The 12,338-nt window shown below is 45.2% G+C and overlaps 1 protein-coding gene across 2 annotated transcripts in view; it reads right to left on the bottom strand.

Moving 5' to 3' along the window:
• The window catches only part of SGCZ (sarcoglycan zeta), a 4,297,431-nt gene that overhangs the window by 1,478,382 nt on the left and 2,806,711 nt on the right, over positions 1-12,338 (bottom strand). For both annotated transcript variants that reach the window (XM_085642032.1, XM_085642033.1), the window contains exon 8: positions 5,701-5,895. In XM_085642032.1, the coding sequence (XP_085498158.1) occupies positions 5,701-5,895 (195 nt within the window). The remainder of the gene's footprint in view (positions 1-5,700; positions 5,896-12,338) is intronic.

The following is a 12,338-nucleotide window of genomic DNA, read 5'->3' as shown; positions in this document are numbered from 1 at the left end:
TTGGTACCGTAAGGCACCGTGTGGAAACCTTTGATTAAAAAACGATTGCCCGCAGAGCGCTTCTGCTCTGCATACCATGAATGAACTTCCAGAGTAGTGGCCAAACCTCTATTTGTCAACTGCCGCTTTATTAGCCCTGCTACCAACCTCCACCTTCGTCCCTGGGAGCTTGGCAAAATGTGACTCTGGCCGCAATCGGCCCAGAATTGGGGGGGGAGGAAGGTTTTCCTTATCCACAGCCGATGGGTGTAGGGTAATTAGGGTTAGCTGAATGGTGGAGTATGGCTTAGATCACAGGATCTGTATGTGCATTATCAACTGACCTACTGGATATCAGTTGCACCACATTATGGTTCTGTGTGTGCGAGTGTGCTTCATTTGGACCTGCTTATTTTCTGTGACACCGCCTATTGGTGCTGAGGGAGTGCATGGGAGTGACTGCTTGTTATTATTTACACTGTGAAGTGGTGTTGCTTTACATGTGGAGAAGTGTAGCTCACTGGTTAGAGGAGGCATACCCTGAAGCAGAGATCAGGCCCGGGACCTGGGTTCGATTCCCGACGCGGCAGGGTCCAGAACCCAATTGTCCACGGACTCGATAATTCTCGTTTCGGTGCCCACTCTAAGCATGAGTTCACACTATGCAGCTCTGGGCAACAAGCCTGCTTAATCTCCACAACGGCCCCCCGCGGCGGGATGCCTGGCTTTCACCTTGGGGATGCCCAGTACGGGTTATCTTACAGGGAAAAACCAGGACGGGTTCCCAATGCAAGCGCCAAGATGCCCGTAGGGTGATAGTTGCGCTCTATAAGTACTCCAATCAATCAATCAATGTGTTTTACCTGCCAAAAGAATACTAAGTTTGACATTGTTTTTCACCAGGTGGCGTTGGCCCACGGTGCTGTTTAAAAGTGTTGTAATTATCTGTGTGTACACATTTCTGATATCGTAATCTGGGGTGCACCCTATAGCTGTGTGGCACTGAATTATACTAATTACCAAGGTGAGCCTCGTTCTGACAAACATTTGCACTGCATGAGGGTACTGGGGGGCAAAACAGGATCTTTCCCAAGTGTGCATATTACTGATGTCATTTTAACACTATTGGCCCTAATTCTGCTAGTGATATTTACGAATGTGGTTTATGCCCAAAAATTCATGATGTTCATGTGGTGCTAGTTAATGTGTGTGTTGAATACAATCTTTATTTATATACACCATGTGTCTTTTATGACGCTCAGTGCATTCATTGTATTAGAGTGCTGTGACAATGCTTTACACATTGCCTCTGTGATAACTCTGACTGCTCAGTGCCAAGCTACCCAAGGGTGAGCGCAGGTTATACAATGTGTGTAATCACCCACCCCTGATGGGAGTGGTAGCTTCTGGCTGGCTAGGTCCTCACCTCAGCCAACCAGAATTTGCTAGTTCCATCAACGCCTGAAAAGTAACCTACTCTAATGCATAGGACGGAATAGTTTTCTATGTTATCGAAATAAAGCACAGCCCTCCCCTAGTCCTGTAAATAATAACTTTCTAAGAAATATCTGTTGGATTCAAATACAGTAAAAAGAAAATCCGTTTTTTTGCGTCTCTTAAATTGTTATATATGTGTGTGTATATATATCTGTATTGAATGATTATTTGAACATTGATCACATGTATTTAGTGCATCCTAGACTAAGATTACTTTATTCCCAACAGAACCACTGTTTTAGTTTTACTTACTTACCCACGTACTTACTTACCCAGGTTCTGAGGGTTACTGGGTTACCCCATTATCTTTAATGAATGTCCCCTAGAATATTAGCTTCGCATAAATCATGTTTATTTATCTATTTAGTAGGGATTTTATAGAGCACTGTGTGAAATGTTTCTGTTCCTTCACAGCTCAAGATGAGAATACAACAAAGTCCAATGAGGTAGTGTGGGTCGACGTAGCTGATGATCTGCGATCACAACCCCTATCAGTTCATCAGTTATTTTACACTAACAACCTAAACTGTTCCATTTTAATCAGTTTCCTGCTTCCTCTCTTTAATGCATGAGTTTGTTCACCAACAGTAGTCCATCAAGCATTGCATTAAAATGATCAGGTTGCTGCTTACTCATGCTTACTCATGCTTTTTCTGCCTGCTTGCTTTAACATGAAACCCCACTTTGCCCTGACAAAAGTAGCACACCTGTAATGATAGTTGAGTAGATGAGGTCAGTTCAATACTGTTGCTTCACTGCTCAGTGAACATAAGCAGCCACTTACAACTACTTCCTTAATCCTCCAAAGGTTGTATGCCAGTCCTCAATTTATCCTCTGGTATAATAACTACGGGTGGGTGGAATGCAGAGTTTCACTCCGAGGTATTCTGCGGAGTTACCTAAAAACACAGTGGCACTCCGCAGAGTTCCATGATCAGCGGAATACTGGTCCGTTGTGCTGATAAACAGTGCACTGTGTGAGTGAGACAGCTGAAATAATCTAAATTCAACTGTAATGACAAGTATGTTACACAACACAAGAGAAAACAATTTCAACAGTGAAACAGCTGCGCCCTGGAGCACGACAACAAGAGCAGGACAAGAGCTACTTGGCTGCTCGGTGCGCTGTCGTCTCATCACATCCACACAGTGTGAAGTATTGAATCATGCGTTCTCATTATTTAAAATCATATTCACAACAGACTGTTTGTATGGCATAACGCAATGAAGTGAAAGGTATACTAGTATTTTACACTTCAGATACGCCAGCCCTGAAAATCTCCAGTGTACACATTACTGCCAATAGAGATACAAGTACCAACTGTAGAGAGCAAGATAACAATGACCAATGTATAGAGCTAGTACAACCACTAGTAATTTCTTTCAAGACTCACATCTAAGTGGATTATCAGATGAGTATCCTTTTAAATTAAAATCTTGTTTCAAAATTAGTGCAACACGATTTCCCTGCTTTTCAAAAGCCCCACTACGAACACCAAGAAAAACTTCTATTGTACTATTCAACAGAGTTATAGTGATTAAACAGTTCCTTATTTTAAACACGTCCCATTCTGTACTGTGAGTAGTGTGCCTCTGGAGGAAGCCCTGCCACGCCCCCGCTTTCGGTAGCTTGCCAGGGTTGGAAACCTGCCCTACTTCCAAAAAGTGCTGTGGAGCCTCCAGCACAACACTAGAGAAGCAGCAAGACCCATGAGGGGAATTTTGGGAACAGGCAATGAACATGCCAATACTTGACACCTTAAAGCGAGAACTCAACTGGAAAATCTATGGCAGTGGCACAAGGTGCAGCCTAGAGTGGGGGTGGTGTACGCGCATAAGGTGAGACGCTCATGACGCAAACAATAATGAGTTGCTCTCGGCGATTGATAGCGCTATCAAAGCTGCTGCAAGGCAGAGTTAAATGCCAAAAAATGGAAGTGTTGTAGGAAGATTCTACTATCTATTACTGTGTGGACGGTAAACTCCCCCACCCGACGATGATGAAGTTTTTGCCGAACACTGCGCTCCAAGCAGAGCATGGAGTGGGTAAACTCTGCAGACTCCAGCAACAGAGCTGGGTTTACCGCCCACCCATATACATAACCACAACTTCAGACACTTCTTCCAACCTTGTATAGTGAAGATTGCCACAGTGCCTGGTTCCATGAGTCTTGCACAATAGCTTCAAGCTACATTAGCACAGTACATGTCCTTCCCAGATAAATCCTCTGACTTCAACTAATAGTTTGACCAAACACACAGCAAATCTTGCCAGAACATAAGGATCTGTCGCATGAAGAGTCGATTCTTCAAAAGTATCCAATGCAACAGGTGTAGTTCACACCATAAACTGAAACCCCGCATTTTAATGTAGCAAATTATGTCCCTCCTGAGGTAAATACCAGTTGCCTCTCGGAATATATTTGGCTTAATTTTAATTTCACTTTGTGGCCCACTGTAAAAGCACTTAAGGAAGAGCAACCATCACCCTACAAATGTCTTGACTAACATTGCAGGACAATGAAGATTTGCTCGATGATCAGAATCAGGCCTTAAGGGGTGAAACATTTCATCCAGATTGCAAAATAGGGTTTAATGGTACCCCATCTTTGCTATCTAAGAATATTATCGGTGGTGCATGTCACCAAGTATTTTTAAATTACCGAAAAGCAGGTGCTACTAAGCTCACTAGCTTGCCTCTAAAAGAGACGAAAACATCATACTGTGGGATTCCATTTCAAGCCATTACCAGCTTGTAAAGTGTTGGGTTCAGAACCCAGAGCAAACAAAGTTCTTTTTAATATGCAATATATATTGCACGAAGTGAGAGAGTGTAACAAGAAAAAATAGTGTTCGATTCTCTCCATTGCAGCTTGAAGAAGATCTCTCGAAAATAAAATGTTGGGGATAGTGAGGCGGCATTTAGTACAATTTCACAAATATAGTGACTAAAGAACAATAGCTTTTGTCAGGATTTTCTGAAGAGATTTTTAGAACGTATTTCTAGGTATGCAAAACAATGTTAACCCAACCCAGGTTCTTTTGGGGATTCCGCCCACAAGAAAACCTGAGTTATAGCTGTTGACCTTTTAACGTACTGGGATATAAATAGTCCACCCAACATTGACTATAGAAGTGACCAAAGAGAGTAAACCCAACTTCTCCAGGTGGTTTTTGTGGCATTCTCCCACCTCGTCTAACAAGCCTTTCAATAAATGGCAATACAAGGCAATTTCAATTAATGTGCCGACTACAGTAAAGGTTTTACAGATACATGTAAAATAGTCTGTTAACTTAATAGTGTGCAAAACAATCTGATCCTCCACAAGCCTGTTGGATGATTCACCACACAAGAAAGCTTCAGTTAGTGGTTGGTGAACTCTGAATGGTGGAAGGTAAGATGCTGGCCTGAGTTTGACTGAGGGAGTGAGCATAGTGATTGAGCTCCACCATAGAATGGTTCGCACCCTAGTAAAACAGAGAAAAAATACAACAGCACCACCTGAAAAGTCATCTGCAAATACGAGAACGCCCTAGGAACTATAATCAGTCTCACATAAGAATGAGCTTTGCTGGGGTTCATTCTCATGTTTGGATGAGTCATCTTCCATCCATTATGTGTACATGATAGCTTATGCTATGGAAAGGAAGCTCATATTCAAGTTCAAGTACATTTCTGCGAGGCAAAAAAATAATTCACCATTATTCATTCATCAGGGGAGAAATGAATATCAAAGCTCAGAAAACTGCATAGTTGTTACAATATCACAATATCACAATAACTTCAAAACCTTGGGTCTGTAAATCACCGTAAATACATCTATTCTGTGTTTCATGGTTGTTTTTTCTATTATAAAAGAATAGTTGTACTTCATAACCATGCCTTAAGTGACATCATTCATACAGAAATTCGATCATATACAATCTAAGTGGTTTTCCATTAACTTCAGGTCAACATAGATTGACGTAAGCAAAGCAGGTTTACTCCAAGACATATATTTCTAACTGAATAACAAACTAATATATAAAACTTTGCGGGTTTAAGTTTTCAAAGTGAGGTGAAAGTAAGCAATGTTCCTGGTTAAACCAACATACATGATACTTTGTATCTCGGTCACCACAATTCCGAAACTCCACTGATCACGATCACGTTTTATATAGTACGGGTGAATATAAATCGGTACATTTCTGCTAAGGCAAAAGTAAATAGATGGTAGTACTTACCACTGTGAAATTCATCACCTTTAAAATCCATATTGTCATTGCTAAATTAACAATCATGGTCACCAGCAGCAAGAGGACAAAGAAGTACAAACACCTCTTCCGCCATCCATAAATTCCTACTGGGTAAAACTGAGGGTTTTCAGTCCTTGGATGGTTGTTCTGTTGTGTTGCCAATATGTACTGTTCTCGTGTCATCTGCAAGAAAATCAGCTATAATAAATCTTTCTGCTTCACATTTCTACCTGGAGATTTTCAGCAACATACCATCAGTTGTTTAAACATGTTTCATTAAGAAAGAATTGCGAGCCAAATGTAAAACCTTATGGAATTTGCTATTCTTTCCACCATGCGTTCGGTGGAAGATTGTCAGATGCAATATAAAAACACATATTCTGAAGAAACAAAATGCGACTTTAAAGATTTACCAATCATGCACAAGTAAACTGTATAGCGCAAACATTTATGAGGAAGCTTATTTCTAAATTGTCGTGGCGGCATCGCAAATGTCTCTTGTCAGTCTTTGAAGGGTACATGGAAAATGGTGAAATTATATACCGATAACCTTCATTACTTTGAGTCCAGGACTTCCTTGTCTTAATCTTTACTCTGTGTTGGTAAACCTCTCCCTCGAGACAGACAACTGCTTTGCTACCCCATTTTCTTTTCTTTTATTACACCCCCAAACGCTTTATAAGTGACCTCGCCTCTCTACCACTTCCTGTACAATACCAAGCCAATAAAACAAAGAGGTGGACTACCAAAGAAATATGAGGGCACAATGCATGTCTTCATCAAGGAAGACCTGAAACTGGAGTAATGAAGATTACTGGTAAGTAATTGGGCCATTACCTCCTGGTATGTCATCCTTGCTACAGTCCTCAGTCAATGAGGACGCAGCAAGATTCCCGTCCTCCAAAGTGCTACCAATGTTGAAATCAGCAACACACATCAGACAAATAAACATTCACCTGAACAATCACAAACTTCAATGGAGAAACAGAAAATTGGACAAAAAGGATGTCCACCCTAGACATCTAACTGATTTCTGTGCTCAGGAAAGACATGTAGGACCCCTCAGCATAAAATCAGGTGAAGGCAAATAAGTCACTGGCAAATGGTGAGCATTAAACAACAGGTTAAGAACAGCTAAATCAGAAGCACTTCACACCACTAAATGTGGGAACCACCATGTCAAGTGAAGATATAAACCTGCTCAAGCAGGGCCAGAACTCCCCCCTACCAAACTGAGGGGAAACACACTACAGAAGGACAAGACTACGACATCAAATGAAACACCCCCATGTTGATAGCAAATTAAAAAGCCCTCAAGCGGTAAAAAAGTTAAGACAGAGTAGGCACATATATAGAGTGAGATACAAATGCAACAAGGAGACAAGAAAAAGTGACACCACCACTACATTGAAACAAAATGTCCAAATGAGCTGAGCAATAGTGTCCTCAAGAGACCCATACAAGACCTACCTCTGTCTCAAGGAATAGTAAAAAGGTGAAATGAGGACGAATAGAACTTCAATATACCACCGCAATGTATAGCAGTTGCTATAGCAATCAAATTGTCCTACAAAATGACAGACAATAATAATGTGTTTGTGGCAGAACCCTTCAATGACAACCATTGTGACCTACAGTTTACTTTCAATTTGAATTCATTGGATGACTCATAGGCCTTATAGAATGGCTGTTCTCAGGTCAAAATGCTTCTAGTACATAAAGACTGCCCTGCACCAGTTAAACTAAGTCACAGGATTGCTATGGGACTTTGGTCCGCCACCAAACCCTTCCACATTCTGCAGTAAAAATTGAACAAATCAGTGCTAGGATACCCTTGTGGGTGATAACCCACTTTACAAATACTCATAATATAACAAGAATCACATAAAGACTTGCCTTTCAACAGGTATACAGAGTAAGACGCAACCTGCCTCCAGAAGGAGACAGAAGAAAGAGGAAGTAATAGAACTCTAGTGATGTCATATATATTGCCATTGGGAGCAGAGTAAAACGATTCACCCTCACAAAGTAAGAACTGTAAATCAGAAGACAGACAAGAAGGCAATGATTAGAGCTTTCAGACTGAGAATAGCTTGTTTTTCACTCCCTTTGTGACAACAACAATTGCCATACTTCAGAAAGTTGTTTGGCTATCCACCAAATAAAACTCTGTATACACATTAGGGGGCCAATTCACAAAAGCCTTTATGAGTATGGGAAGTACTATTAAAGAAGTACTCTTCTATGTTATCTTACATGCCTTTCTGAAACAGCCCCAAAAATGTCCAGTTTCCAAATATTAAAAGTACAAAGAGGGCAGAGTGCTTTCTATTTGTTCTAATTGTATCTGACTTTTTACTGAGCATTCCCATTTTGAAAGAGCATGTAAAAGAGAACTACAGAGTACTACAGAGTACTACTATATGTACACAAATTGTCTTTGTGAATAAACCCCACTTTTTACTAACAATGCTGTACATTATATTCAGAATGAGCTTTTTATAATCCTATACATTTTTTTATCCTTAACTGAAGCGGTGAATTAAGAGAAAGCAAGAGAGAGATCAGTCAATCAATCAATCAATCAAGCATTTGTAGAGGGCACTAATCACCCGCGAGGGTCTCATGGTGCTCGGGGAAGAGAGGGAGGTGCAGCTACTGCTCGAACAGCCAGGTTTTGAGACGTCGCCTGAAGGTCAGCAGGTTCTGAGTCTGTCGCAGGTGGGTGGGAAGGGTGTTCCATTTCTTGGCAGCGAGGTAGGAGAATGATCTGCTACCGGTGGTTGTCCTGTGGATGCGTGAGACTTTGGCGAGGGTGAGGTCAGCGGAGTGAAGCTGGCAGTTCGGGATGTAGAAGGTTAGTCGTTTGTTGAGGTATACTGGTCCGGTGTCGTGGAGTGCTTTGTGAGCGTGGATTAGGAGCTTGAAGGTGATCCTCTTGTTGACTGGGAGCCAGTGAAGGTCTCTCAGGTGAGCTGTGATGTGGGTGCGGCGGGGGATGTCGAGGACGAGGCGTGTTGAGGTGTTCTGTTTGTGTTATAGTCTTTTCTGGGTTGGGCCGTGGTTCCTGCGTAGAGGGCATTGATGTAGTCCTGTCTGCTGCTGCTGAGGGCCTGGGTGACTGTCCTCTTTGTTCCAGTGGGGATTCATCTGTATATCTTGCGCAGCATGTGGAGGGTGCATTGACTTGCTGGGTAATTGAGTGTGGTGAGTCCAGGATGAACCCCAGGTTGCATGCGTGGTTGGTAGGTGTTGGTGCGGCTCCCAGTGCAGTCAGCCATCAAGAGTCGTCCCAGGCGGAGGTGGTGGAGCCGAGGATGGGGACCTCTGCCTTGTCCGAGTTCAATTTCAGGTGGCTGTTCTTCATCCATTCGGCGACAGCCTTCATCCCTTCGTGGAGGTTGATTTTGGTGGTGGTGGGGTCCTAGGTGAGGGAGAGGATCAGCTGGGTGTCGTCGGCGTAGGAGACGATGTTGAGGTTGTGTGATCAGACGATGTTGGCGAGCGGTGCCATGTAAACATTGAAAATGGATGGGCTGAGAGAAGAACCTTGGGGTACGCCGCAGGTGATCTTTGTGGCTTCAGATCGGGATGGAGGGAGGTGGACCCTCTGGGTTCTGTCAGTGAGAAAGGAGGTGTTCCAGTCCAGGGCTTTGTCACAGATTCCTGCATCGTGGAGGCGTGTACGTAGGGTGTGGTGGCAGACGGTGTCGAAGGCAGCCGGGAGGTCCAGGAGGATAAGGGTAGCAGTTTCGCCGTTATCCAGCATGGTCCTGATGTCATCAGTGGCAGCGATGAGGGCGGTTTCGGTGCTGTGGTTGCTTTGGAAACCTGATTGGGACGGGTCCAGGGTGTTGTTCTACTCGAAGTGGGTCAGTTGCTTGTTGACGATCTTCTCAATGACTTTTGCTGGGAACGGGAGCAGGGAGATGGGCCGGAGGTTCTTGAGGTCCTTTGGGTCCACCTTGGGTTTTTTGAGGAGGGCGTTGATCTCGGCGTGCTTCCAAATTTCCGGGAAGATGGCGATCTCGAAGGAGCTGTTGATGGTCTTCCGGAGCTGGGGTGTGATAATGGAGCTGGCTTTATTGAAGATGTGATGAGGGCAGTTGTCGAATGGTGAGCTAGAGTGGATGATGTTCAGGATTTTGACGGTGTCGTTGTCATTGACATGGGTTCAGGAGAGCAGGAGGTTGGTGTGGTTAGGGGGTGGTGAATCTGTGGTGTCGGTGGCTGTCGGGAGGGTCTGTGTGTTGAAGCTGTTGTGGATGTCTGTGATCTTGTGGTGAAAGAAGGTGGGTAGGCAGTCGTATAGGTCTTGTGACGGCAGAATGTCGTCAGAGCTGGGGTTGGAGAGTTCCTTCACAATGTTGAAAACCTCTTTTCTGTTGTGTGCGTTGTTATCGATGCGTTCCTTGAAGGAGGTCCTTTTGATGGCTCGTATGAGTTGGTGGTGCTTGCGGTTGGCGTTCTTGTACGCTGTGTTATTGTCCTGTGTCCATGGCGCCACTTTTTCTTGAGTCTTCGGCAAGTCCGCCTGGATTCCTGGAGGTCGGTGATGAACCAGTTGACCTTTCTGTCGGTGCGTCTGTTTGGGGGTTTCTTGATCGGGGCGAGAGTGTTGGTGCAGTCCTCGATCCATTGCCTGAGGTTGCGGGCGGCTGGGTCGATGTTGGTGGTGTCGGTTGGTGGGTCGCGAGGTAGGGTGGTGATCAGCTGGTCGTCAGTGACCTTGTTCCAGCTGCGGTGAGGGATCCGTTGCAGGTGGTGGTGTGAGGTGGTTTTCTTGAAGGTGAAGTGGATGCAACGGTGGTTGGTCCAGTGGAGTTCGGTAGTGTGGCTGAAGGGGACGTGGTTGCTGGCGGAAAAAAATGAGGTCGAGCGTGTATCCGGCGGAGTAGGTGGGAGTCGTGACGAGCTGTTTGAGTCCGAGGTTGGAGAGGTTTTCGAGCAGGGTGATGGAGTTGCTGTCGTTGGTGTTCTCGAGGTGGAAATTCAGGTCTCCAAGGAGGATGTTGTCTGTGGAAGCAAGGGCGTGCGAGCTGACGATGTCGGAGATTGAGTCACAGAATTGTGGTCGGGGTCCAGGGGGTCTGTAAATGAGTGTTCCTCTGAGGGTGGTGTTGGGGTCGGGTGGATCTGGAAGTGCAGGTGTTCTGCGGCGCTGGAGGTGTCTTCGGTGCTGGTCAAGATTCTGAGGGTAATCCTGTGGACGATGGCGATTCCTCCGCCTGGTCTGTTGGTGCGGTCCCTTCGGGTGATCTTGTAGCCATCTGGGATGGCAATGGCAATGTCAGGCACCAAGGAGGGGTTCATCCAGGTCTCCGTCAGTAATGCGCCATCTGGGGAGGCTGAGTCGAGTAAGTCCCAGAGTTCGATGGCGTGTTTGTAGGCGGAACGGGTGTTGAGTAGTATGCATCTGAGATGGGTGCGTCCTGCCCTGGCGTGTGGGGCAAGGCGGGCTGGTGTGCGGTGGCAGGTGAAGCTGCAGCTTCAGCAGGAGAAGGGTCCATGGGTGAGCTTCGGGATGGCCTGGCAGCAACTGGGTGAACGGCCGGTGCTGAGATCGTGGAGGAAGTTGGCGTCGTAGCGACGTCGGGAGTCGTGGCGCTCGCCGCGGGGGCTAGAGGGTCTGACGCTGGGCAAGGTCCAGGCGCGGACAGGCATAGACGGGCTTGCCTTAGGCGCGCCTGCTGCAGGCCAGCGGTTCGACCGCGCAGCAGCCACCATTATAAAGGGGAGGGGGTAGGGATGAGCAGCTGGGAGGTGGGAGCGGGGCGGTAGGGGGCGGAGTCACGGGTCAGCGGCTGCGGCAAAACAGAGTGGGACAGAGCAAGGACAGTAACAAACAAGGGAATTATAACAATATAAGGGAATATTACAAAATACAGGCAGCAGGCACAATTAGGGTAAAGAAAATCACACAATTAGGCAGCACAATGTGCAACAGCGATCACCGGAATCAGGGTAGACTCAAACCCTGCTACGGAGGTCTGTGACTTCAGGGGCGACGCAGGCCACAGTGGAGCTGCCGGGGAGAGTGAGATCCAAGGATCCAGGTCTGAGATGAGCTTCAACACTAGGAAAACAGAGTAGGGCCAATTAACAGACTAAAAATTGACTTTTGCCTTCAAAATTCTATCAACATAGATACATTATAAGTGTCTATGGAAAACGGAATAGATCAACACTGTATAGATTTCATAAGTTTAATAAAAGGTATTTTATGCAAAGCCATAAAACCAGAAACAGGGCGAGGCCTCAGCGATGATGGCCGACCTTTGAGAAGCTCTGCTGCCTACCCACCATTTTCATTTAATGGTAACACTATAATGGCCTAATGTCAGTTTCATTTTCATGGATTTTTCCCATTAAATAACTTGGTCCGCAAGAAATTCCTCCAACTTAGGGACGCAACAGATGGCGTGGCCTTCTAGAACTGGTAACCATGATCATAACAATGGGTGGATGAACTAAAGAGTTTACTGACCCTGGGGAACTGGACCAGCTCATAATATGCTTGCACGCTGGGGAGATGGGTATTGCTGATTACCACACCACCCCACCCTCAGAGTCTGCAGACCATTAAGCTCAAACAACCACATGCTTACCGGTCCTCAAAACACAGA

This window comes from Triturus cristatus, chromosome 2_2 (assembly GCF_964204655.1).
Source record: "Triturus cristatus chromosome 2_2, aTriCri1.1, whole genome shotgun sequence".
Taxonomy (NCBI): domain Eukaryota; kingdom Metazoa; phylum Chordata; class Amphibia; order Caudata; family Salamandridae; genus Triturus; species Triturus cristatus.
Note: the sequence above shows the minus strand (reverse complement) of the source record. Positions and strands in the feature narration are given on the sequence as shown.